At 40.3% G+C, this 27,992-nt stretch overlaps 1 protein-coding gene across 18 annotated transcripts in view; it reads left to right on the plus strand.

Moving 5' to 3' along the window:
* Positions 1-27,992, plus strand: part of SGCD (sarcoglycan delta) — a 1,054,463-nt gene that overhangs the window by 862,069 nt on the left and 164,402 nt on the right. For all 18 annotated transcript variants that reach the window (XM_063724354.1, XM_063724343.1, XM_063724356.1 and 15 more), the window contains 2 exons: positions 18,471-18,558; positions 24,167-24,286. In XM_063724354.1, the coding sequence (XP_063580424.1) occupies positions 18,471-18,558; positions 24,167-24,286 (208 nt within the window). The remainder of the gene's footprint in view (positions 1-18,470; positions 18,559-24,166; positions 24,287-27,992) is intronic.

Genomic DNA, 27,992 nt, shown 5'->3' on the forward strand with positions numbered 1-27,992 from the left:
TATTTATTAAGTATTTATATTGTCTCTCTTAGATATGATATAGGGATCAGTCTGCTTTAACTGTCCAGTAACCTCTATAGCACCCTTTCCTCTCTCTCCCCCTGAATATTTAAACCTTGCAGCGGTGAGCTTCACTGCTGTCTCATCTCTTTGAGAACTCTTAAGGTCCCCTCTAATTCACTTGAGCTAAGCACACAGTTACATCTCCGTGGCCTGCTTCTAGATCCTTATGCCAGCAAGCCTGTGGCTACAGCCTACATTCTAGTTAGTATTTCTGCTTCTGGTCCACAAAGATGATAATCCCCCAAAACTGTTTTACTGTGGTAAAATACACATGACACAAAATTTACCATGTTAACTAAAGTGTATAATTCAGTGGCATCAAGTACATTTATAATGTTGCACAACCATCATCATCATCTAGTTCCATGATGTTTTTAATTACCCCAAACAGAAACGCCATATCCATTCAGCAATCACTTTTATTTCTTTCTCCAGCTCCTGGCAACTGCTAATCTACTTTCTTGTGGAATTGCCTACTCTGGATATTTCAGATAAATAGGATCATATAGTATGTGGCTTTTGTGTATGGTTTCCTTTACTTAGCATAATGTTTAGAGGGTTCATCCATGCTGTAACATGTATCATACCTCATTTTTGCAGGGGAACAATATTCCACAGTATGGATATATCACATTTTGCTTATTCATTCATCTATTATTGGGCATTTGTGTTGTTTCCACCCTTTGATTATTATGAATAGTGCTACTATGAGCATTTGTGTACAAGTTTTTGTTTGAATATCTGTTTCCAATTCTTTTTGGTATATACTTAGGCGTAGAGTTGCTGAGTAATATGGGAATTCCATGCTTAACTTATTGAGGAACTGACAAGCTGTTTTTCATAGCAGTGGCACCCTTTTACATTCCTACCAGCAGTGTATGAGGGTTCCAATTTCTCTACATTCTTGCCAATATATGTTATTTTCTGTTTTTTTCTATTATAATTATTCTAGTGGGTGTGAAGAATTACCCAATTTTTAGCCTCATTTTGACTTACGGTTTTCCATTTGTTGTTGTTGTTGTTAGCCAAACATTGCTGTGGGCTTGGAGCAAAAGAGTCAATCAAAACACGAACTGATCTCTCCAACCTGAAGTCTTTTATCAATTCTGGCCATATTTCTTAAGTAGACAATTGAATGAAGCACCCATAAGCCAAAGTATCTGATCATATAGCCATTACTTTTCAAAGAGTGTGAAAGGAGATATTCTGTTTGTGGGGTCAGATAGACACATACCAATTGAAGCAATCAAAGGTTGCTTCAAAAAATTTCCTCTTTTGACATCACCCCTTTCCAACCAACCTAATATAATGCAGACATTAGCTAGTTAAGTGAGGAGAGTGGAGAATATATGTGCTTTTCCTGTGAGAATTGACCTTCCTCAAAGGATTAGTGACGACTACAAAATCACTCCTTTTTAAAAACTCAGGAAACAACAGGTGCTGGAGAGGATGTGGAGAAACAGGAACACTTTTACACTGTTGGTGGGACTGTAAACTAGTTCAACCTTTGTGGAAGTCAGTGTGGCAATTCCTCAGGGATCTAGAACTAGAAATACCATTTGACCCAGCCATCCCATTACTGGGTATATACCCAAAGGACTATAAATCATGCTGCTATAAAGACACATGCACACATATGTTTATTGCGGTACTATTCACAATAGCAAAGACTTGGAACCAAGCCAAATGTCCAACAATGATTGACTGGATGAAGAAAATGTGGCACATATACACCATGGAATACTATGCAGCCATAAAAAATGATGAGTTCATGTCCTTTGTAGGGACATGGATGAAATTGGAAATCATCATTCTCAGTAAACTATCACAAGGACAAAAAACCAAACACCGCATGTTCTCACTCATAGATGGGAATTGAACAATGAGAACACATGGACACAGGAAGGGGAACATCACACTCTGGGGACTGTTGTGGGGTGGGGGGAGGGGGGAGGGATAGCATTAGGAGATATACCTAATGCTAAATGGCGAGTTAATGGGTGCAGCACACCAGCATGGCACATGTATACATATGTAACTAACCTGCACCTTGTGCACATGTACCCTAAAACTTAAAGTATAATAATTAAAAAAAAAAAAATCACTCCTCTTGCCTCTCTTCTGACCTGTCTACAAAATTAGAAATTTTGACCAGCCAAGAAAGAAATTTAGGGCACACAAAAATAATTAAGAAATGTACATATTACCTGTATTTTTCAAGACTTCTTCAATAATGATCATGTTTTTATGAATATTTTTGTATTTTTATATTAATGATATTTATGATTATGAACATGTTATTTATTCATGACTTTTTATGATCATAAAAACAATACATGCTCATTTCTTTTTCCAATAAAAAAATTGGAAGCACATACTATACTTCTTAAAAGCTTTACGGACTCAGGAGGCTTACAGTATGAAGGTCTCAGCCTTGGATTTGAATAATGAGCCTGGGATCCAGGTCAGGTTCTGCATGACCTGAAGATTACTGCTTAACTTTTCTGTAAATCTGAGAATCACGTGGACACAAAGTTGCAACTACTTTGCCTCCAGTCATGAAATATTTTGTTTGAATACCGTCATTTTGGCCTGCCCTTCATGACTGCCCCACCCAGGTGAACCTAATTTAGGACCCCACATGGACTTAGTGTTTCATGTTCCAACTTTAACCAGCAGTTACTTAGCCTTTCTCCATTCTCCCCAAGCCTAGTTCTGTATGGCAGCTGGTGAAATTCATCCCTCCTCTCAGATTGGAAGGCTCACAGGTAAAGAACAGCATTGACTATGGAACCGTCAGACACCTTTTTGGTCAAGGTGCCTTCTCATGCATCCTTAATCGTACCAGAGAGTCAGCTAGATACACATTCTATGCAGGGCTCTCTTCTTGTTATTTTTATTAATTTTTTTAGAGATAGAGGTCTCACTCTGTCACCCAATCTAGAGTACAGTGGCCTGACCATAGCTCACTGTAACCTCAAACTCCTGGACTCAAGTGATCCTCTCAACTCTGCCTCCCCAGTAGCTAGGACTATAAGCACATGTCACCATGCCCAGCTAACTTTTTCTTTTTTGTAGAGACAGGATCTCACTATGTTGTCCAGGCTGGTCTCAAACTCCTAGCCTCCAGTGATCCTCCCTCCTTGGCCTCCCAGAGCATTGGGATTACAGACGTGAGCCACTGCACCCATCCCCATCCTGTTCTTTAATACTAAATACTGTTAGCACATATTGAGTCCTCACCCTTTACTCGGCACTATGCTGCCTGTTTTGCTATATCGTCTTCTCACAGACACCTATGAGGCAATGCTATTCTCTCCCTCATACTTTATAGGTGGGGAAATGGAGACACAGCAATTAAGTTGACCACCTGCATAGCTGGTGAATGGTCAGGTTCTAGTTCCAGCCTGTCTGCCTAAAGTCATGCTCTTAACCACTACATATAAAGCAGAAACTGACCACATCCTAACATCACTGTCAGTTTGATGAGGCTGACAGAGCTTAGCAACCATCCATGCCAAATTAACCCCCATTTAAAAATATAAGTCTAGAGGTACAAACATGATGCTAAATTCCTTATACATGCTATTTAATCCATTTAGTTCTGTAAGGGAGGTACTGTTATTATCTCCATTTTGTACATTATTATCCCCATTTTCCAGCTGAAGAAACTAAGGCTGTGTAATCTAGGGTTACTGGTTCAGAAATAGCACAGCTAGGATGTTAATTCACGGCTCTTTACCTCCAAAGCCCTAATTAACCACAACAGCACACCACAAAGAAAGGCTCGAGTAATCCCAGGGTTAGTAGTCTGGGCTTTGGGTTTTTTTTCCCTGTGTTATTCTGATTTTTTAAGAGGTCATACCTCCTTCAAATCAGTCAGCATTAGACTGGGCATATTTCCTCTACAGCAAATCAGATTGTATCTCTCCCATGACATAAGCCAGTCTCTATGCAGTTGTTTTTCTCTCTGTGTTAGTAATACCGATCTCAGCTTGCACTTCTCCCTGAAAGACTCACATTGACTTTATCCAAACTTTTCCTGAAGGAGGGGTTTTGACTCCCCAGAATGCCATGCCATTCTGTGAAAGGTCAAAATCCAAAGCAGCAGGCCCTCACTGATGGAGGGAGGAAAAATATGCAAAGAGAGCCAAGGAATGTGTGTGGGCCAGCCACAAAGCCCAGACTTGTGCTCTCAGATCTGCGGGAGCTCTTGGCCACTGCAAGGCCAAGGACACCTTGCATGGAAGAGCCCTGTTTGCAAATGAGGCCAAAAGCCAGAGAAGTTTAGCCCATGGAGTTTCTGCAGCAAAGAGTGTGGTGGAACAGTCTTGTCTGTATTGCTATCTGTGCCATGAAATTAACCTTCCATGTGAAAAGCGTATCTTAATCTTGGTATCAGTCAAGTTTTAATGCTTTAATATTGGAATGTGATTGACCTCATGGGGAAGAGACAGCTGCCTCCTTGAACTGCAGGGGTCTCTCTGCTTACTGGCTTTCTCAGAAACCCTGGTCAAGTCTCTCTCCCTATCTATGAAGAATTCCCTAACTGTCCAACCAGTGCTGAAGTCTTTTCTTCATCACAGGTCTTAAACTTACAGCTTAGACTACACATTCCACTGTAATAGAACAAAGCGGAAAGTGCTCAACTCTAGAGTGCCAGTCCTATCTTTGCAATTTACCAGTATGCAAGTCTGGGTAAGTTGTGCTCCACACTCAGCCTCAGTCTCCCCATTTATAAAATGGCAATTATACTTACTCATCAGGATTGTAGACATTAAGCCATCCAACAAGTTCTATTGAGAGTCCACCAGATGTGAGGGTAGCTACAAAGCCCTTTCATGGTTTTAAAGAGCCAAACCAGAGATAGCTAAGTCATAACTTGTATATATAAAGCAATCATTAAAGTAGCATTCCCTAAAATGGCTCCCATTAACATGTACTTTAAGGAAAAAAATATGATTAAATAAATTTTGGAGCGATTGGGTACACAAAAGTAAACAAATTATGTTGACATAGGACTTCTCAGAGCAAATAAAATACTAACATGGACTGTGCAACTAGAAGGTAGGGGAGAGTATATTGAATTGCCTAAACTATTTTACTCATAAAAATTTGGGGGCTCAAATTTTTTTAATACATTAAGTTCTAGGGTACATGTGCACAACATGCAGGTTTGTTACATAGGTATACCTGTGCTATGTTGGTGTGCTGCACCCATTAACCTGTCATTTACATTAGGTATTTCTCCTAATGCTATTCCTCCCCCTGCCCCCCACCCCACAATAGATCCTGGGGTGTGATGTTCCCCTCCCTGTGTCCAAGTGTTCTCATTGTTCATTTCCCACCAATGAGTGAGAACATGCGGCGTTTGGTTTTCTGTCCTTGTGATAGTTTGCTCAGAATGATGATTTCCAGCTGCATCCATGTCCCTGCAAAGGACGTGAACTCATTCTTTTTTATGGCTACATAGTATTCCATGGTGTATATGTGCCACATTTTCTTCATCCAGTCTATCATTGATGGACATTTGGCTTGGTTCCAAGTCTTTGCTATTGTGAATAGCGCCACAATAAACATATGTGTGCGTGTGTCTTTATAGTAGCATGATTTATAATCCTTTCGGTATATACCCAGTAAAGAGATCACTGGGTCAAATGGTATTTCTAGTTCTAGATCCTTGAGGAGTCGCCACACTGTCTTCCACAATGGTTGAACTAGTTTACAGTCCCACCAACAGTGTAAAAGTGTTCCTATTTCTCCACATCCTCTCCAGCATCTGTTGTTTCCCAACTTTATAATGATCGCCATTCTAACTGGTGTGAGATGGTATCTCATTGTGTTTTTTATTTGCATTTCTCTGACGACCATTGATGATGAGCATTTTTTCATGTGTCTGTTGGCTGCATAAATGTCTTCTTTTGAGAAGTGTCTTTATATCCTTTGCCCACTTTTAGATGGGGTATTTTTTTCTTGTAAATTTAAGTTCTTTGTACATTCTGGATATTAGCCCTTTGTTAGATGGGTAGATTGCAACAATTTTCTCCCATTCTGTAGGTTACCTGTTCACTCTGATGGTACTTTCTTTTGCTGTGCAGAAGCTCTTTAGTTTAATTTTTTCCCATTTGTCTATTTTGGCTTTTGTTGCCATTGCTTTTGGTGTTTTAATCATGAAGTCCTTGCCCATGCCTGGGTCCTGAATGATATTGCCTAGGTTTTCTTCTAGGGTTTTTATGGCTTTAGGTCTAACATTTAAGTCTTTAATCCATCTTGAATTAATTTTTCTATAAAGTGTAAGGAAGGGATCCAGTTTCAGCTTTCTACGTATGGCTAGCCAGTTTTCCCAGCACCATTTATTAAATAGGGAATCCTTTCCCCATTTCTTGTTTTTGTCAGGTTTGTCAAAGATCAGATGGCTGTAGATGTGTGGTGTGATTTCTGAGGGCTCTGTTCTGTTCCATTGGTCTATATATCTGTTTTGGTACCAGTACCATGCTATTTTGGTTATTGTAGCCTTGTAGTATAGTTTGAAGTCAGGTAACGTGATTCCTCCAGCTTTGTTCTTTTTGCTTAGGATTGTCTTGGCAATGAGGACTATTTTGTTTCCATAGGAACTTTAAAGTAGTTTTTTCCAATTCTGTGAAGAAAGTCATTGGTATCTCGATGGGAATGGCATTGAATCTATAAACTACCTTGGGCAGTATGGCCATTTTCAGAATATTTATCCTTCCTATCCATGAGCACGGAATGTTCTTCCATTTGTTTGTGTCCTCTTTTATTTCGTTGAGCAGTGGTTTGTAGTTCTCCTTGAAAAGGTCCTTCACATCCCTTGTAAATTGGATTTCTAGGTATTTTATTCCCTTTGTAGCAATTGTGAATGGGAGTTCACTCATGATTTGGCTCTGTGTTTGTCTATTATTGGTGTATAGGAATACTTGTGATTTTTGTATATTAATTTTGCATCCTGAGACTTTGCTAAAGTTGCTTATCAGCTTAAGGAGATTTTGGGCTGAGGCAATGGGGTTTTCTGAATATATAATCATGTCATCTGCAAACAGGGACAAGTTGACTTCCTCTTTTCCTAATTGAACACCCTTTATTTCTTTCTCTTGCCTGATTGCCCTGGCCAGAACTTGCAACACTATGTTGAATAGGAGTGGTGAGAGAGGGCATCCCTGTTTTGTGCCAGTTTTCAAAGGATGCTTCCAGTTTTTGCCCATTCAGTATGATATTGGCTGTAGGTTTGTCATAAATAGCTCTTATTATTTTGAGATACGTCCCATCAGTAGCTAGTTTATTGAGAGATTTAGCATGAAAGGCTGTTGAATTTTGTCAAAGGCCTTTCCTGCATCTGTTGAGATAATCATGTGGTTTTTGTTGTTAGTTCTGTTTATGTGCTGGATTACATTTATTGATTTGCATATGTTGAACCAGCCTTGCATCCCAGGGATGAAGCCCACTTGATCATGATAGATAAGCTTTTCGATGTGCTGCTGGATTCGGTTTGCCAGTATTTTGTTGAGGATTTTTGCATCGATGTTCATCAGGGATATTGGTCTAAAATTCTCTTTTTTTGGTTGTGTCTCTGCCCGGCTTTGGTATCAGGATGATGCTGGCCTCATCAAATGAGTTAGGGAGGATTCTCTCTTTTTCTATTGATTGGAATGGTTTCGGAGGGAATGGTACCAGCTCCTCTTTGTACCTCTGGAAGAATTCAGCTGTGAATCCATCTGGTCCTGGACTTCTTTTGGTTGGTAGGCTATTAATTATTACCTCAATTTCAGAGCCTGTTATTGGTCTATTCAGAGATTCAACTTCTTCCTGGTTTAGTCTTGGGAGGTTGTATGTGTCCAGGAATTTATCCATTTCTTCTAGATTTTCTGGTTTATTTGTGTAGAGGTATTTATAGTATTCTCTGATGGTAGTTTGCATTTCTGTGGGATTGGTGGTGATATTCCCGTTATCATGTTTTATTGCATCTATTTGATTCTTCTCTCTTTTCTTCTATAGTAGTCTTGCTAGTGGTCTATCAATTTTGTTGATCTTTTCAAAAAACCAGCTCCTGGATTCATTGATTCTTTTGAAGGGTTTTTTGTGTCTCTGTCTCCTTCAGTTCTGCTCTGACCTTAGTTATTTCTTGCCTTCTGCTAACTTTTGAATGTGTTTGCTCTTCTCTAGTTCTTCTCATTGTAGTGTTAGGGTGTCGATTTTAGATCTTTCCTGCTTTCTCTTGTGGGCATTTAGTGCTATAAATTTCCCTCTACACACTGCTTTAAATGTGCCCCAGAGATTCTGGTATGTTGTGTCTTTGTTCTCATTGGTTTCAAAGAACATCCTTATTTCTGCCTTCATTTCGTTATGTACCCGGTAGTCATTCAGGAGCAGGTTGTTCAGTTTCCATGTAGTTGAGTGGTTTTGAGTGAATTTCTTAATCCTGAGTTCTAATTTGATTGCACTGTGATCTGAGAGACAGTTTGTTGTGTTCTACTTTTTTACATTTGCTGAAGAGTGCTTTACTTCCAACTATGTGGTCAATTTTGGAATAAGTGCAATGTGGTGCTGAGAAGAATGTATATTCTGTTGATTTGGGGTGGCGAGTTCTGCAGGTGTCTATTAGGTCCACTTGGTGCAGAGCTGAGTTCAAGTCCTGGATATCATTGTTAACCTTCTGTCTCGTTGATCTGTCTAATATTGACAGTGGGGTGTTAAAGTATCCCATTATTATTGTGTGGGAGTCTAATTCTCTTTGTAGGTCTCTATGGACTTGCTTTATGAATCTGGGTACTCCTGTATTGGGTGCATATATATTTAGGATAGTTAGCTCTTCTTATTGACTTGATCCCTTTACCATTATGTAATGGCCTTCTTTGTCTCTTTTATTCTTTGTTGGTTTAAAGTCTGTTTTATCAGAGATTAGGATTGCAACTCTTGCTATTTTTTGTTTTCCATTTGCTTGGTAGATCTTCCTCCATCCCTATATTTTGAGCCTATGTGTGTCTCTGCACGTGAGATGGGTCTCCTGAATACAGCACTCTGATGGGTCTTGACTCTTTATCAAATTTGCCAGTCTGTGTCTTTTAACTGGGGCATTTAGCCCATTTACATTTAAGGTTAATATTGTTATGTGTGAATTTGATCCTGTGATTATGATTTTAGCTGGATATTTTGCCCTTTAGTTGATGCAGTTTCTTCCTAGCATTGATGGTCTTTACAATTTGGCATGTTTTTGCAGTGGCTGGTACTGGTTGTTCCTTTCCATGTTTAGTGCTTCCTTCTGGAGCTCTTGTAAGGCAGGCCCGGTGGTGACAAAATCTCTCAGTATTTGCTTGTCTGTAAAGGATTTTATTTCTCCTTCACTTATGAAGCTTATTTTGGCTGAATATGAAATTCTGGGTTGAAAATTCTTTTCTTTGAGAATGCTGAATATTGGCCCCCACTCTACTGGCTTGTAGAGTTTCTGCCAAGAGATCCTCTGTTAGTCTGTTGGGCTTCCCTTTGTGGGTAACCCGACCTTTCTCTGTGGCTGCCTTTAACATTTTTTCCTTCATTTCAACCTTGGTGAGTCTGACAATTATGTGTCTTGGGGTTGTTCTTCTTGAGGAGTATCTTTGTGGTGTTCTCTGTATTTCCTGAATTCGAATTTTGGCCTGCTTTGCTAGGTTGGGGAACACTCCAAAGAGTGTTTTCCAACTTGGTTCCATTCTCCTGGTCACTTTCAGGTACACCAATGAAACGTAGATTTGGTCTTTTCACATAGTCCCATATTTCTTGGAGGCTTTGTTCGTTTCTCTTTACTCTTTTTTCTCTAAACTTCTCTTCTTGCTTATTTCATTAATTTGATCTTCAATCACTGATAACCCTTTCTTCTACTTTATTGAATCAGCTATTGAAGCTTGTGCATGCATCACGTAGTTCTAGTGCCATGGTTTTCAGCTCCATCAGGTCATTTATGCTCTTCTCTCCACTATTTATTCTAGTTAGCCATTCATCTAATCTTTTTTCAAGGTTTTTAGCTTCCTTGTGATGGGTTCGAACATCCTCCTATAGCTCGGAGATGTTTGTTATTACCGATCTTCTGAAGCCTACTTCTGTCAGCTCGTCAAAGTCATTCTCCATCCTGCTTTTTTCCGTTGCTGGCGAGGAGCTGCTATCCTTTGGAGTAGAAGAGGTGCTCTGATTTTTGGAATTTTCAGCTTTTCTGCTCTGGTTTCTCCTCATCTTTGTGGTTTTGTCTGTCTTTGGTCTTTGATGCTGGTGACCTTCAGATGGGGTTTTGGTGTGGATGTCCCTTTTGCTGATGTTGATGCTATTCCTTTCTGTTTGTTAGTTTTCCTTCTAACAGTCAGGTCCCTCAGCTGCAGGTCTTTTGGCGTTTGCTGGAGGTCCACTCCAGACCCTGTTTGCCTGAGTGTCACCAGCGGAGGCTGCAGAACAGCAAATATTGCAGAACAGCAAATATTGCTGCCTGATCCTTCTTCTGGAATCTTCGTCCCAGAGGGGCACCTGCCTCTATGAGGTGTCAGTTGGCCCCTACTGGGAGGTGTCTCCCAGTTAGGCTACATGGGGTTCAGGGGCCCACTAGAGGAGGCAGTCTGTCCATTCTCCAAGCCCAAACGCTGTGCTGGGAGAACTGCTGCTCTCTTCAGAGCTGTCAGACAGGGACGTTTAAGTCTGCAAAAGTTTCTGCTGCCTTTTGTTCAGCTATGCCCTGCCCCCTGAGTTGGAGTCTACAGAGGCAGCAGGCCTGGCTGAGCTGCATTGAGCTCTGCCGGGTTCAAGCTTCCCTGGCCGCTTTGTTTACCTACTCAAGCCTCAGCAATGGTGGATGCCCCTCCCCCTGCCAGGCTGCTGCCTCGCAGGTCGATCTCAGACTGCTGTGCTAGCAGTGAGCAAGGCTCCGTGGGTGTGGGACCTGCTGAACTAGGCATGGGCTATAATCTCCTGGTGTGCCATTTGCTAAGACCATTGGAAAAGCGTAGTATTTGGATGGGAGTGTCCCGTTTTTCCAGGTACCATCTGAAATGGCTTCCCTTGGATAGGAAAGAGAAATCCCCCAACCTCCTGTGCTTCCCTGGTGAGACGATGCCCTGCCCTGCTTCAGCTCACCCTCCATAGGCCGCACCCACTGTCCAACCAGTCCCAATGAGATGAACCAGGTACCTCAGTTGGAAATGCAGAAATCACCCTCTTCTGCATCAGTCATGCTGGGAGATGCAGACCAGAGCTGTTCCTATTCAGCCATCTTGGAATGGACCTGGGGGCTCAATTTTTTTTAAATTTATTTTTTAAGAATGGCTATTTATATATTATGGGAAAGTTTTTTATAGAACACTGGAAAATGCTAGCAAGAAGGCTCAGGCAGTTAGAAGAAATGTTGTTTTGTATGTAGTGAAGATGAAATTGTCACCTGAGAAACATAGAAGAGTGCATTGTTCATTGTCAAGTGCCACCTTCCCAGCCTATGTCTGATCTCATACGGGTTTGGGGTTGTTAACATGAGTGTTAATTTTGTCTTTCTAAATGCAGAACAAAGATCCACACTACCTTTTGTACTGCTCTGTTATAGTTCCTGGTACTGTGATGGGTGCATAAAAGGGCAACCAATTGAGCTCTAGCATTCCTGTCCACAACCATGTAAGGATAAAACATCTGCCTCTTTACACACCCAAAAGCAATCTCTGTGACAGCTGCACTCCCACAGAGCTGAGTCCAGGTTACACTCCATTGCTTTGGGGTCTTGGGTTGGATATTGAGGAAGTCATTCTTAGCCAAGGCATCCCAGTTAAACCTCTTATCTGACCTTACCCCTAAAGAAAATATATCGGTATTTTTTTTCTCCTATGCAGTTTGCTACATTTCAGGAAGCTTGACTAGCAAATTAGAATTAAAACTTAATTTTATGTCTCCTTCTGATTTCCTTATTCCTAGATCTAAGTATGTAATTCAAGCCTGTCTCTCCACTATCCTTTGGACACACACAGACGCACACAGGTGTATGCATGCACACATGTGCACACGCACACACACACAGTAGGAGAACCACTGATTTTTCACTTCCTGAGAAGTTTCTTTGAATTCTTTGTAACCTTCAAACTATTTGCCTTGAGATATTACCTTTAAGTTAACAATTGTGTTTTAATATGTCTGCCCTCTTGTAGGATCCCCACTGATGATGTCTAGAGAGAGCAGAAAGCAAATTTTAAGCTGCCAGAAAGAGTCAACATGGAAATGCACAGAATTTTGTGAGAGTTGACAGCTGAGCTAGTGTAATTATGAACATTTTTATAAAGGAGCTTTTAGTATACAGTGGAAGGCACAGAGGAACTTAAGACATGAGGTAGGATTGAAGGCAATGCCAACTGTGCACCCTAATACATCAGACTCCTATGCATTTCACACTTAACATTTCCAAAGCTGAACCTTCAAGCCCCAAACCTCTCACCTACCAAACTCTCCCTTCAAATATTCACTCCCTCACCTCATGCCCTGTAGCTCAGTAAATGGCTGTTGCCTCTCCAATTGCCAAGCAACACAAGGATTATCCCTCACTCTGCCTCCTTTCTCATTCCCAAGCCCATCACTTACCGACCCCTGCCAGTTCTAAAAATGTAACTTGTCTTCCCCTACGTCCACTCCAGTTCAGGTTGCTATCGTTTCTTAGCTGAATGACTACAATAATCTCCCACCTGGCCTCTCATATCACGTACTCCTCTTTCTAGCAGACGCCACAAGGTAACCAGAGTGATCATGTTTGGTTCACACTTTCTCCTGCTTAAAACTCTTCAGTGAATTCTCATTTCTGAAGTAAGTTCAAAACCCTTAAAATGGAGTATAAAAGCAAAATGGGTAGATAGACTTACCAGATATCTGGACATACCACAAAGCCACAGAAACAAAGATAATATGACATTGGTACAATAATAGATAAATAGACAATAAGGCAGCCTTCAAGTCTGAGTCAGACTCAAGTATATTTGGGAATTAATATGTGCCAAAATGACACCACATAATAGTGGGAAAAAAATAATGATTGTTTGGTAGATAGTGTTGAGGAAACTGCCTTGCATTTGAATTCCTACATAACTACATACTGAACTAGACTCCAGAGAGAATAAAGACTTAATATGAAAAGTAAAACTCAAATGTTGATAGAAGAAAATATATAGAATGAACTAGGAAAGGAAAGGATTTCTTTGTGAAATCCAAAGACACAATCCATTAGTAGAAACAAATATTTTCTTGCATCAAAATTAAACATTTCTGTTCATCAAAGAACAGCATGGGCAATGTTAAATTTTTCTATCTCCCTTGAGCATCAAACTCTAAGCACATAGTCTTTCTCTCTGTCCCTTAAGTATATACCAAGCTCTTTTTTGCAGAGGACCAAATACACTTGTCTATGTTTTTGCTAAAATGTCTCTCCCCTAACAAGGCCTTTCCTGACCACCCGAGTTAGAGGAGGTCTCACTGCGTGTGATCTCATTTCACCTTCTACTTTGTGTTCGCTGCACACATTGAGACTGCAATTATATGATCACTTACAGAACTCAGTTAAGTGTCTATGTCCCCTGGTAGTTTGTAAACTCTGGCAGACCAGGGGCTACCTGCTCAGCCCTTAGGACAGTGCTTTATGCTTAGAAGATAGTTGAAAATGTTAATACAGTGGATTAATAAGGGGCTGTTGAAAGAGGGCACATTCAGTACCACATGCCAGATGAGTGCTACATGCCCAGCACAGATTCCAGGCATGTTTTGACCTTTGTGTCCACAAGAATTTGAGTAATAATGTGTACTGCTGCTTCTTTCTGTCACCTAGAGACTCAACATCTCAAGTCTAATTTGCATCTTCTACCATTCCTTGCACTGCATTAGGAAGTGAACAAATATTTGCTGGCTATATATCTATATGGCCTCCTCCCACCACACTATTTTTTCTATGTTTAGATTATCACATCACTCATGCTTAATGGCTTGCCTTTTGAAAACTGACAGTTACTGTCAACCTTTATTTAATTATTTCTTTTGTTGACAACTCTCACTCTCTGTTGACTCTTAATTTGATCTGAGCATTCAGTTATTCAGCAAATATTTATTGAAAGCCTAATGGGTGCCAGGAATATGTGGGGCACTAGAAAAGCTGGCAGTCCCCTTGCAGTGGTGACAGACGAACATGACCCCTGAAAGGAATCATTGAGACAAAACAGCTAAACTTAGTGAAGTATTGAGAGAGACCAAAATGCTCCCAAATTTGGGCACAGTGCAGAGAGTAGCTGAATAGGAATGCTACAGTGGGAAAACTGGACTGTTTCCCAGCTTATTTTGAGAAAGAGCTTCACAGTGTAGCTTCATTATTCATGACTGGAAAAAAAATTTCAAAACAATAGAAATCTACCCAAGCATATTTATAAAAAGAGACTCCAAGAAAATAGAAATAACTGTATTATAGTATTGTTTTTCAGTAACTTGTTATGCTTTTAAAAGGATCAATTCAGAGACAAAGCATCCTATTGAAAATAATAATGTTAATAATAGAGATATTTGATGCTTGCTGAAGAAAAACTTACAAACTATCCTTTGAAAATGATTTTAATGACAAATCTCACTTTGTAGAAGCCAGTTTTTTCCAGGTGATATTCAAAGTTAGTGTTGTTTTAGTAAACATAGATCACTGCAACCAATGTATTGTGATGACTGTGGAGAAGTCAGTATGTTCTGACTACCCAGTGTTGCGAGCCTTCCAGAAGAGTGGTTGTGCAGAGAGAGCCCTGGGTGAAGAACTTACTGCGAGAGGACCCATAGACTATTCCTTTAGTATTTCCAAAGGCAAAATCTCATGGAAATATATTTTGTCTCAGTATAAGGGAGAATTTTCTAATGTGATCAAAAGTGAAATCATGTGTCCACAGTGTATCAAACTCCCTGCCTACTCAAAGATGGGGGCCTTTGCAAGGTCTCTTCCTGAAACTCAAGATCTTAGAATTTGGCAGCCTAATACAGCTTTCAATTATATATATATATATAAACTTTGTATTTTATCATAGTTTTATATGTACCATAAAACTGTGAAGTGAGTACAAGGGTGTTTCTATACATCCCAAACTCAGGCTTTCCTATTAACATCTAACATTAGTAGGTAAATTTTGTCACAATTAATGAACCAATAATGATACATTATTATTAACTAAAGTCCACCGTTTATTTCAATTACTTTCGTTTTTTTTGTTGTTGTTGTTAAAGTAATATCCTTTTTCTGTCCAAGGATTGTATCCCGGAAACCACCTTATGTATAGCTCTCATATCTCCCTACGCTCTTGACTGTGATAGTGTCTCAGATTTTCTTCGGTTTTGATGACCTTGACAGTTTTGAAGGGTACTGATAAGGTATTTTGTAAAATGGCCATCAATTGATATTTGCTATTTCCTCATGTTTAGATGGGGATTATGGATGTTGAGGAGGAAGGCCACAGAGGCAAAGTGCCATTGTCTTTTTATCATATCAAGGGTGCATGCTATCAACATGATATACCAGTCTTGATGTTGATTTTGGTCAGCTGGCTGAGGTAGTGTTGGTCAGATATCTCAACTGTAAAATTACTCTTTTATTTCCTCTTTCTATACAGTGCTCTTTGAAATGAAGATACTAGGCACAGATCACCATTAAGGGGTGAGGATTTAATCTATGTAGATTTTTTGAAATTCCTCTGTCTGGGTAGATTTGACTATTCAACCTCATTTATCTGTTCATTTATATTTGTATAGACTCATGGATATTTATTTTATGCTCTGAGTTATAATACAATACTGCATTATTTGTTTTGTTCCTCAAATGCTTTCAGCTTTAGCTGTTGAGAGCTCTTTCAATTGTCTTCTGTGTCACTTTGACATACCCCTATGATTGTAAGGTTTTGGTTTTTTGTTTTTTAAACACTTCCTTTCTGGCATTAAAAGATGCTGCAGCCTCGTGTTGAGGATTTCTTGTGCCAGCCATTTCTCTAAGGAGCTCTCCTCATGTAGCTTTTGTTTGTTTGTTTATAGTTTTAAAGTGTTTTTAGAGTCATTGCAGGTACTTTACACATATTTTTCTTTATTTTGGGGGGTCTTTTTTTCAACATCATTATGTAGCCTTTAACTTCATTTCACAGATGCAGAAACTAAACTGAAACTAAAAGAGAAATGATTTACCCAAGGCCACACAATTACCATAGAAGTGGAGTTGTTATAAAGCCTAAATTGTTTGACTCCAGAGCTCACACTCTGAACCTTTACTTTACAAGGTCAGTCTAACTTGTTACCTAAGTTAGTGTTAGATAGAAACAGTGCTCCTGTGACCAGCCTGCCCTTTTGTTAGGAGGAAAAGTGAAAATAAGCCAAGTTTTCCTCTGGCAAGTCTCCCCTCAGGATTCCAGCCACGCTGAGAGTTCAAAGCCTTTCCTGAATGTGGGATTTGTCGTGTGCTGTCTCGTGGTTTTCACTATTTATCTGAATTCCCAGATCAGATTGTTAGCTCTTCAGAGAGCAAGGAAAATATACTACACTGTAGGATTATTAAGGTAAGTAACTTCTGTCAGCCACATCACATCAAAACAGGCTGTGATGATATGGTTGCTATCAAATACAAATATCAAAATCTGCACCTTTCATACCAGGAGAGCATAAATCTTGATTGAAGTGATATCACATTCCCTCCCATTTCCTCCACTTTTGAAAGCCACCTGGGGATGGGTGTTGGCTGCCATTCTGCCACGTGCGGGTGACTGGACTGGGCTGGCCAATCCAGTCTGCATCCCCACCAGTTTTAGAAGGAAGAAGACATTAGACAGCCCACAATTTTCTTACCTCTATGACCTTCTTTTTTCATTTCAACTTGATAAAATTGTATTTATTCTTTTCAAGGCTTAGCCCAAGTGTTCATTCCTTTAGGAATTCTTTGCTTCCCACTCCACAGCCCCAAGCTGAGAATAATCTCACCCTTCAGGGAAGTCCCCCAAGCATCTCGTAGCTCCGAAATCACTCTTGCTATTCTCTGGCTAGCATATTTGTGACCATCTCCTGGTCTCCATTAGAATATAAGACTTAGAAGGTAAAGACTGAGCTTTGCCTGTCTTCTGCTTGCTCACAACTTGTAGGACAATGATTTTTATGTATTTGGGGCTCAACGCATTGAGCTATTATTGAATTTTCAGGCAGGTATATACCATGTAGTGACAAAGGTTCCAAAAGGCAGGAATGGCTACCAGATTCCTTTTTCCATGTTCTGTATCAGAAATTCATCCTTTAATTTATGGCTTTAGTTTACTCTAAGAAAATGACAACTTCTAAACCAAGGGTTGGCATGCAGTGGCCTTTGAGCTACATTCAACCCTCTGCCTCTTCCTGTATCACCAGTGATCTAAGAATGTTTTCATGTTTTTAAGTGATGGGAGGGGGAGACAAAACACAAAAAGAATATGTCATGGCATATTCAGATTATATTAAATTTTAAATATAAAATTGAAATTTTATGAAATTTAGATGTCATTTTCCATGAATAATATTTAATGAAGTACAGTCATACCCTCTTTGTTTACGTATGGCCTAAGGCAAGTTTTACACCAAAACAGCAGAGTTGAGTAGTTACAACAGGGACATAAATCCCATGAAGCCTAAAATATTCAGTCTCAGGACTTTCAATAAAAAGTGTGCCAAGCCCTATTCTGAGTCATGCCCAGAAATGTGTACCACTGTGTGAAAAAGTTGGGGAGCCCTGTAGATAAAGGGCAGAGTAGATACAGGCACAGATGGCCTAAAGGAAAAGGAATCTGGAGACAAGAAAAGGAAGAAAATGGAGGCAGAGGCATACTTGGGGACATCAGATCTCCTGGGTTTTGTATACATGCATTGCAAACATCTCTACAAAGGATTCTTATAGTTGGTGGGTATGCCCGAGGGGCAGATCTTGGGTATTTTACAGAACCTTCCTGCTCTTCTATAAGGACTCTGCATGGCTCTTTTGAAGAAAGGATGACATTAGGAGATTATCATTCATTTCTGATCATTCTGTGTACCAAGACTAACTAATATTTTCAGTAAGATCTAATGGGCTTTGTGTCTTAATTGTCTCTGATTCAACCATAATAATGTGTTTGTGTTCTGGGGGAATCTATATTGTGTGAGAGAGAGAGAGAGTGTGTGTGTGTGTGTGTGTGTGTGTGTGTGTGTGTGTGCATTTCTTTGGAAGAAATCTTTTAGATAGATGCTAGTTAATTATCATGTACATAGGGATCTTTAAACATTTGGAGTTTTTGAGTAAAGACACATTGATTAGAACTTGGCTAAAGCCATTTCAGCCCCTTGGAGAGTTGTAATGACAGTTCTTTTTGTTCAGAAATCTATCATTTTCATGTCTTTCTCTTATTTTCTTATTGCAGGGTAATGCCCTGTACTTCAAGTCTGCCAGAAATGTTACAGTGAACATTCTCAATGACCAGACTAAAGTGCTAACTCAGCTTATAACAGGTAAGAAAAGGGAGAACTTAGCAGTGCCTAGCCCATGCGAGGCACTCAGAATACAGAATTAATGGTCAAAGGAAACACCATATGAACCTGAAAATAAAGTGTGCTAACACATTGTTGAGAAAGAGAATGTAGCATGTGTTCCATGATTCTACTAGAGGGTAGAGTCCCATCCGTGCACATATTAAACTCATGAAATCTAATGATACCTACTTAGTGGGGTAAGAAAAAAAAATTTTCTAAGCAGATTTTCATAGAACGTGGCCCCTAAATATAAGCCAGCTGCTTCATCAGGTGCTCAACCAAAGAAAAGCTTCTTGCTCCAATGCTGGAGGAAAAACAGGCTGTGTTGGATTGGTTGAGAGAAGATCGCAGTATCTATAAAGCCAGGGACCATACTTTATGGGCTGTGAAAGGGCTTTTTAACTATAGTTTGAACCCATGCCATATTTGCTGTATGTGCTGACTTTGAACCTAACTCAATTGCAAGACGTGAATGTATCTTTACTGAACATGTTTGTGTGTAATTCCTTTTAATATAGCAGATCTGTGCCTAACAGCTGTGGAAAGCACCCACTGTGTTTAAAACTACAAATTCCTGAAATCTAAACAAGGACTGGTTATTCACAATAGTGATTATAATGATAAACATGGACCTCGTGATTTGATAACGTGTTGAGCAGCACAATCAATGCGCACTCTGTAAGCAGTGAACAGGGAGGCATTATGCACTCCCACAGTGGAAGGGAAAAGGAATGTATGTGTGAATGGCATTGTTATACTTACAGACAGAAAATGCCATTTGTTTGGCTTCAGGGCTAAGAGTAAAGTATACAGATGGACATTTTGAGAAGTCAGTTACCCAAATGCCTTGAAACATTATTGTTATTGTGAATAAAATATCTGGAACCCACTAATAAGCCATGGGGAAACAGGTACCTTTGTGCCGGTAGTCTTCACTCCTGGGGAGGGAGCCTCACTCCCACTCTGCCCCTGGAGTGCTGCATGTGGATGTCTAGAGATTCATAGCCAGTGGGTGACTTGGACCATCCGCCAATCAAGAAACTCAGGGATTGAAGGAACTGCTGCCCGGCAGAGCCCATAATCCATAAACATGTTGTTTCAGCGTGTGACTGGATCTTCCACCTTGCTTATATAACATCTGGCCCGCAGTCACAATGCTAAATAATTAAATAAACAGCTTCAGTAAGCAATGATTTAAGCAGCATGTGTGAAAATTGCCTCCAGGAGGGTAATAAATCCAACCTCCAGCTCCCAGATTTTCACATTCAAAAGGAACTTATTTAGCTTGTTGATCATTTCCCATTTATTTGTAGTGGGAGATTTGGTTTACTTGAGATTTTGTTTTGATAAAGCTGGAACTGCCCAAATGACTATTATTCAGCAAAAGAGTGAGTCGGTCTCTTTTCTTCCCCCCACTCTTCCTCTCCCTTCTCTCCCTACTCTTCTGACACCCCTTTTCCCCTCCCCTTCAGTGCTTCTCTCCCTATTCCTTCCCCTCTCTCCTCCCACCCCTTTATCCCTCTCCTTCCCCTTCTCCCCTCTCGTCTCTCTTCTTCTTCCTCTCTTCCCTTGTTTCTTCCTCCTTCTCCCTCCTCCTGTGTCACTATTCTTGACTCTATCCCTCCAGTGGTATTTGGTGTTTGTTTTCTGTCTCCCTATGATGAATTCTAGAGAAGACATTAGATATGTTTAAAACATCATTCTAAACACACACACACATACACACATGCAACAATACACCCTTAAAAGTTTTCCTTCAATACTCTCCTTTTACATTACATTAATGCACACAGTGGAAAAGCACCTAGCCATCCCAGCAGACAATACCTTCTAATGCCTGTTGTGCTGGGTGCTGTACTTATTGGAAAACAAATCACTCCTGTCTTCTAAGCGGTGAGGTCTACAAAGGCAATCCTAAGGAATAAAGAATTCTGTTTACCTAAAGAATGTCTCAAAAACCCATTAGAAATTCTAATGTTAGATGTCCAGGAAGTCTTTTCACAGGAAACAATGCTTCACGTGATAGTTAAGTTCTCAAATTAGATCACGAATGCCTATTTGACCATAAGGCAGGCTGCTGATTTAGTATCTCAGTAGTGGGTCTGAATGGGGAACCCTCCTACCTACATGGAGGAAAGCAGTAGAGATGCTTTGGACAGCATCATGAGGGAGTGGGGAAGGTTTCTAGTATTAAGCGAGTTGGGAAGAGAAATTAGGCTTGAAGGCCACCAGGCCTTTGTACCTTCCCAATTCATGGAGACTGTTGATGCATTTTGATGGAGCTCCAGTTCTCCTCCCTGTTTAGGAGATTAATTAAGGAGGCACTCCACACATAGACTACACAGAGGGGGATTAACTCAAAATTAGTTTCACATTAGGAATAGTGGTTTTTTTCTTCCCAGAGAGGAATGATGAGTTCAACATGTGACCTCCTGAGCTGTCTCCGGCTCCATTTGCATTTTTCTCTAGAGTCATTTTTAAGGATTCCAGCCATGTCCAGGGAATTTGGCAGCCCCAGGTGAAATCAACAAAGGACAAGCCGTCTGCACCACGGAGCCAGCAGTTGCTCTGTGGGGTTTTGGCTAAAACTACCAATTACTGAGCTTTAGATACCCAAATGGTTGTGGCTCTTGGTAAATTCCACTTTATGTTCTGTGAAGCCCTGAAAAGCAAGATAACTTAATTGTACTTTGTGTTCTCTGATTGCTGAAGCATACTCTCTATACTGCTATAGTCCTTTAGTATATGCTTCTGTATGTCTCACAGCTGTTCATGAGTTCAAAGTAACACAGGAAGGTGTCCTTAACGCCTCAGGGACCAGGTTGATGACACTGCCCAGGTCCACAGAGGAGAAGTCCAAGCATGTGTGTCCCCAAGTTATACAACTGCTTTTTTATATGAATGGAACAAAAATGGGCAAACTCTGCTCACCCTGTGCCCATCCTGAGGTCATTCATTCATTCATTAGTACTTCATTACCTTCCCATTCTCAATCTCCCTCCTCACAAAAATAAAGTAATAACCCTAAAGCATTGACAATATAATATAGATTTTATTCAAGGTTTTGATGCCATCAAGAAGATAGCTGCATCTTAGCCTTTGCAGAAAATCTGAAGCCAAATCCCTCATTGGACATCTCAGCTCTTTCAAGATTTCCTTCTGGCCCTTGTCTCCAGTTTTCTATTTCTCCTTATCCTCACAGAGCTCATTTCCTGGCTGTTCCAGATGTGCTGGCCCCAGCCCCCTTCTCCTTCCTAGACAAATAAATGCCCCTTTCCTTCTGTGGAATAATTCTTAGAGCTCCATTCCAGACCCAGACCTGCCATTGTCTCTAACCTTGCAAGAGCCCTCTGCCTTGCCGCCATTTGTTCTCCTCATCTCAGCATCAAAGTGGTCAGATAAGATGACTTCCGGGTTCCGTGATGCTTGGAAGTGCTGTCCTGTCTCTGCTGTTTCAATCTCCTACTCATTAGGGAGACTTTCCAATGTCCTTCTTTGTGTTGGAGGGCTGGTGTGGACATACTGGCAAGGGATGAGGTCTGCTTAATAGATGTGATTATGTGAGTAAGGAAAGTGCACTAATAAGTACTCATCATGCATTCTTTTCCATGTGTTGTCACCATTGCAGTAGAATGGCGATGTCCACAAGAGTGGTTTCCTACACTCGCAGCACTTTACCACCCATAGATTTCTTTTTATAAACACAATGTCATTTGATCCTTTCAAACTTTCTATAACATAGATACAGTAGGCAGTGATAGTCCAATGTTATAGATGCAGAAACTGAGGTTCAGAAAGATCAAATGATTTGCTCCAAATCACGTTACAACAGAATAAGAATGAGTTGGGAAATAATTCATGTCTTCTGATCCCTAGTCCGACAGTCTTGACAAAGAGAAAAGCCACCGCAGATGCCCAGTGGCTGGTTGGCACAATCAGCCCGGCCTTAGCATTCTCCTGCTTCAATGTAATTTCTCAGAACACATGCACCAGACAAGGCTGTTCAGTGGCCATGATGGATCAAGACAAAACAACACAAACATACAAACACAACTCTGGTCATGTGTGTACATAGCAAAACTATCAACATTGTCCAGACCACAAAAAAGACCAAACATCCCCCTAACCTGGCTAACAAGAGTGACTCTGTTTCTTTATTCACCACATTTTTAGCATTTTCCTGGTCTGTATTTCTTCTAGATAAGATTTACTCCCATTTCCTGATAGTATTTAATCCAGGGTAGAGCCTTATTTCCTTAAACGTTCCCCAAAATAACCTAATATAAGGTCACATCCTCTGATAAGTCCTTTCTCATGGCTTCGTTCTGAGATGCTCTCTGGTTTTCCTTATGGTGTGTGTTGTCCCTCACCGCAATGAGTAATAAACCCAATTTATTCAACAGCAGGTGTGTTCCTAGAGGTCTTTGGCTGGAAGGCACTGGGGACTCTCTCGTTGCTATTTATTATTAAGTGACACTCTTTTGAAAAATACCGGAAAGAAAACAATTCCATGTCAGAATCTTCTGAACAATTTTGGAAAAAGTACAAGATTTCCAGACTGTACCCTCAAATTTTTTTCCGTAGGAACTTCTAGATGAAAGGATGAATTTCTTTTGATCTTAGCTAGGTTCAGTGAGAACGATTATACTCCTGAATTATTCCTGTGCATTTCTGTAGACCAGCTTTTGAGAACCCCATGAAATTCAGGTATTCAGGTAGATCCAGTAGATCCGGCTCAGATAGATTGAAATGCCTTCTTTTTTTAGAAATTCTAACTCATCAACCTGTTTTACTTTTTCCATAGTACCTAAATCTTTCTGCAGTTTTCTGGTTTAATAACAAAATTTTAAATGTATATTGGTGTGTCTCCACCAGAATATAGACGCTACGGAATCAGGGGCTTGACTTCCTTGTGCAGTATTATAGCTCCACATTCAAGAACAGCATCTGTTGTCATCTGATAAACCATCTAAATTTAGTTTTCATTGAACAAAATCCTAATATAAAAGATTGAACAACTTCTAAGACAATTAATTACAATAACCATTTCTGCTAGGAAATGATCTATATACTAAGGAAATAGATTTCTCTTGGTGTCAAATGCAGCCAGTGGGTAAGGGTACAAAGTTAAACACATTTCATCTGAATTTTAAAAAGTTATTTCTGATAATTAGGGAGGGCCAAAGATATGTGATTGCCTCGAGAAGTGTTGGGCCTCTGGTGCCTTGATATATGCAAGCAAAAATCCGCAACTATCTGATAGCAATTTGTTAGTTAGCTGAGGGAAATCACAGTCAAGGATTAGTTTGGAGGAAGGGCTTGCTGGTCTTCAAAACTATAGCCCAAGAATATATTATTAAAAGTAATCAACAAGACCTGGCTAAAGTCACGAGACTGATTTTCATGGTCAGCTTTTGAAAACCAGTCCACTGAACATTGAAGTCCCATACAATCTTGTTAGATGTGTATGTTCTATGAAAAGCTGTTTGTAGTCAAAGTGATGAGACTAATGGTGTTTTCTCTCTCTCTCTCTCTCTCTCTCTCTGTCTCTCTCTCTCCTCTCTCTTCTCTCCTCTCTCTCTCTCAGGTCCAAAAGCCGTAGAAGCTTATGGCAAAAAGTTTGAGGTAAAAACTGTTTCTGGAAAATTGCTCTTCTCTGCAGACGATAATGAAGTGGTAGTAGGAGCTGAAAGATTGCGAGTTTTAGGTAAGGAAACTGATTCATTTAACTTGTTTGATGCTACTATGAACATTTTAGAGGAGAAGCAAAATGGTCTTATGAAGAGGATATGTCCTCCCAAAATTCATGTGTCGAAATCCTAACTCCCAAGATAATGGTATTAGAAGGTGGAGGCTTGAGGGGTAATTAAATCATGAGGGTGGAGCCCTCATGAATGGGATTAGTGTACTTCCAAGGGGATGAAAGGACCAGAGATCCCTCTCTGACATGAGAGGGTAGAAGAAGTCAGCAGTCTGCAACCTGGAATAGGAGCCTCACGAGAACCTGACCAGGCTGGTATCTGATCTCAGACTTCCAGCCTCCAGAACTGTGAGAAATCAATTTCTGTTGTTTATAAGCCACCCAGGCTATCGTACTTTGTTACAGCAGCCTGAACTGACTAAGACAAATGGTGTCTAGAAGAGTGATTTAGGCCAGTTTCCTGGATTCTTTTAAAGCAAGGCAGTTGAACCTCCCTGAGTCTGGTCCCCTAGTGGAAACTTCTCAAGCTGTCAAGTCTTTTTGGCACATCTTTCAACACTGAGCTTTGTGTGAGAATGAGTGCTCATCCAAAGAAGTCCCATTTAGCACATCCTGTACTCACAGACTGGCAGTCATGCTTGATGCATTCCAGACTTGCATACGTGATGCAGTGATTCCTAAAACTGGTTGCAACTGAAGAATCATCTAGGAAACCCTTTGGAAGGGTTTAGGTTCATAGTTCCAACTCTGATTTACTGAATTAGAAGCTCTAGTGAAAACACTGAGAATTCGTTATTAAAAATATTAGCAGAAATTTCTATGATCCCACTGTTAGAATTATTTAATTTGAGCACATAACAAGTGAATCTTTTATGGCTGTATGCTGAAATTATCTAGCATGGTGATTTAAGGATCCTGGAACTCAAGCTGACCTGGCTTTTAATTCATGATGTCACCCACTAGTTTTGTGACTTTGGGCAAGTTGCTGGCATCACTGAGCCAGTTTCTTTTTCTGCTCAATGAGGCTAAGAACATCTCCCATCTTGAGTTGTCCCTAAGGTTAAATGAGACTCTGTTACATCCACTTATCACAGCCCCTAGCACAAAATAGTGCTCAGTCAACAGTAGGTGCTGCTGCTGCTGTTACTACTTATACTACTACTATTATTAATACTAATGCTACTTTTCCTTCTTTAGCTCCCTGAGATTCACTGTAGCATAGTGATTAAAACCTCAGGCTCTAGAATTAACCCGTTTTTAACCCAATTTCTATCCTTTACTAGCTGTGTAACTTTAAGCAAAGTATCTAACCTCTCTGTGCCTGCTTGCTTACCTGTTTATAAAATTGGTATAATAGAAGTATCTATCTTCTGAGATTGCTAAAAAGATCGAATGAAATCATATATGTGAAGTACTGAGTTGGCTAAAATACTAAGTGTCCAATAAGTGCTAGGTGTTATTATCTTAAATTATTAGTATTATTATAAGGTACTTTTACTTGAAATTATATTTATCTCTGCATTATTATTTGCGTTCTGCATCTTCTTTATCTTCCATTACTCCTGTATTTTTTCTTGGTCTTTACCTCCTCCCACAGTCAGCTTGTCTGGTCTATTTCTTTCTTCCTCTCTCAGTACACATACATGTCTAATTTCCTTTCTGGATGACTCTTAGAGCTTCATCCCCAGCCTGGTATCTTCCTTGAATTCTGGACCTTCTTCATCTGGATATTCTGCCAGCCTCTCAAATTCAGTGGATCTTGAATGCCTATCATGGTCAAATGCTCGGATAAGTACATGTATGCACATATATTCCATCACCTCACCCCCGACTCTCCCACTTGTATTTGCCCCTGACTTCCTTAACACTCTTACCCCATTATACTCTCCTGTCCCAGTCTCACCCTGGCCATCAAAAGCTCAGCATAGTCAAAAGATGGAAGTGACCATCCTTATGGGGCTTAATGGAGGCAAAAATGCAGGGTGCAGAGATGATAAAGCCAGGTGCAGTCTAATCCCCGGTCAGTGGTTCACCTGTGGCATGATCTGAAACACTCCCTTTTTCTTTCAGGGCCTTGCTTTTTTATATCTGAAAATTAGAGTTACCTAGAGAAGACATTTTTAAACAATGTTTTCCAGTGACTGAAGCTTTTAAAAATAAAATTTCATACATAGTCCCAATAAATAAAATAGATGAAAGACCAAGATTTCTCTGGGTTGTAGGCGAGTGTATTAGTCTGTTCTCACCATGCTAATAAAGACATACCCTAGACTGGGTAATTTATAAAGAAAAAGAGGTTTAATGGACCCACAGTTCCAAATGGCTGGAGAGGCCTCACAATCATGGCAGAAAGCAAAGGAAGAACAAAGACACATTTTACATGGAGGTAGGCAAGAGAGCACATACAGGGGAACTGCCCTTTATGAAACCATCAGATCTCATGAGACTTATTAACGATCACAAGAACAGCATAGGAAAAACCCACCCCTATGATTCAATTACCTCCAACTGGGTTCTTTCCATGACATGTGGGGACTATGGTTGCTACAATTCAAGATCAGATTTGAGCGGAGACACAGCCAAACCATGTCGGTGAGGATTTGAAAGGGGAGACTTGGGACATTGGAGTCTTAATATGGTTTGATTCTTTTCCCCCCTGTGTCCTCTGGGGGCCACTTATAACTTATTTTTTAAAACCCCTTATGTGGATACTCTTTTTATAAAAAGTCTATTGATTACTTGGTATGATTTAGGTACTATGGTTGATATGCAGTATTATATTTACACCTCAGAAACACCTTGTGGGGTAGACACTGTTTTTATCACCCCTGTTTTACAGTTGCCACAATTGAGCTGAGCCATAGGGAAAGGTGAACCAAAGCATGGCTGACAGCTAGAATTCCCAACCAGGCATGTTGGGTTAGAATTCCCAGCCAGGCATGTTGGACATAGAGGGCTTTACTTTAAAGCCCTATACTTGCTGCCGCCTCTATTTGGTCTCATTTTCAGAAGGGGAACATTGCCCAAGATCAAGTGCCAGTAAGTGGTAGGGCCCATGTTCAAATCCCTGCCTATAGACTCCAGCTTCAGTGCACTTCACTACATGTAAATATGTTCCTAAGACTTTTCCTATTTTCACAATTTATGCTTTTCTCTTTTTGTAGAAATGGCATTTTCTATTTTAATTCTTGGCTGGAGTGGAGGGAAACCCAGAGACTTCGAGCTATCCTCATGTTTAAGAGCACTTTGGGCCAGGCGCAGTGGCTCACATCTGTAATCCCAGCACTTTGGGAGCCCGATGCAGGTGGATCATGAGGTCAGGATTTCAAGACCAGCCTGACCAACATGGTGAAACCCCGTCTCTACTAAAAATATAAAAATTAGCCAGGTGTGGTGGCACACAGCTGTAATCCCAGCTACTGGGGAGGCTGAGGCAGGAGAATTGCTTGAACCCAGGTGGCGGAGGTTGCAGTGAGCCAAGATTGTGCCACTGCACTCCAGCCTGGGCAATATAGTGAGACTCCATCTCAAAAAAAAAAAAAAAAAGAATACTTTGCTGTACCAGCTGTAAAACAAAAATGCCTGGGGGAAAAAGTGGTGTCATCTCACACCCAGATCATTCTATGCAAGTGAATTTGGCACTTCCTGTTAATTCCTTGGTGCATCATGAGTCACTTCACCACTTTAAAATCTGACTTTGCAATGGCACAGG

This window comes from Pongo abelii, chromosome 4, assembly GCF_028885655.2.
Source record: "Pongo abelii isolate AG06213 chromosome 4, NHGRI_mPonAbe1-v2.0_pri, whole genome shotgun sequence".
Lineage (NCBI taxonomy): Eukaryota > Metazoa > Chordata > Mammalia > Primates > Hominidae > Pongo > Pongo abelii.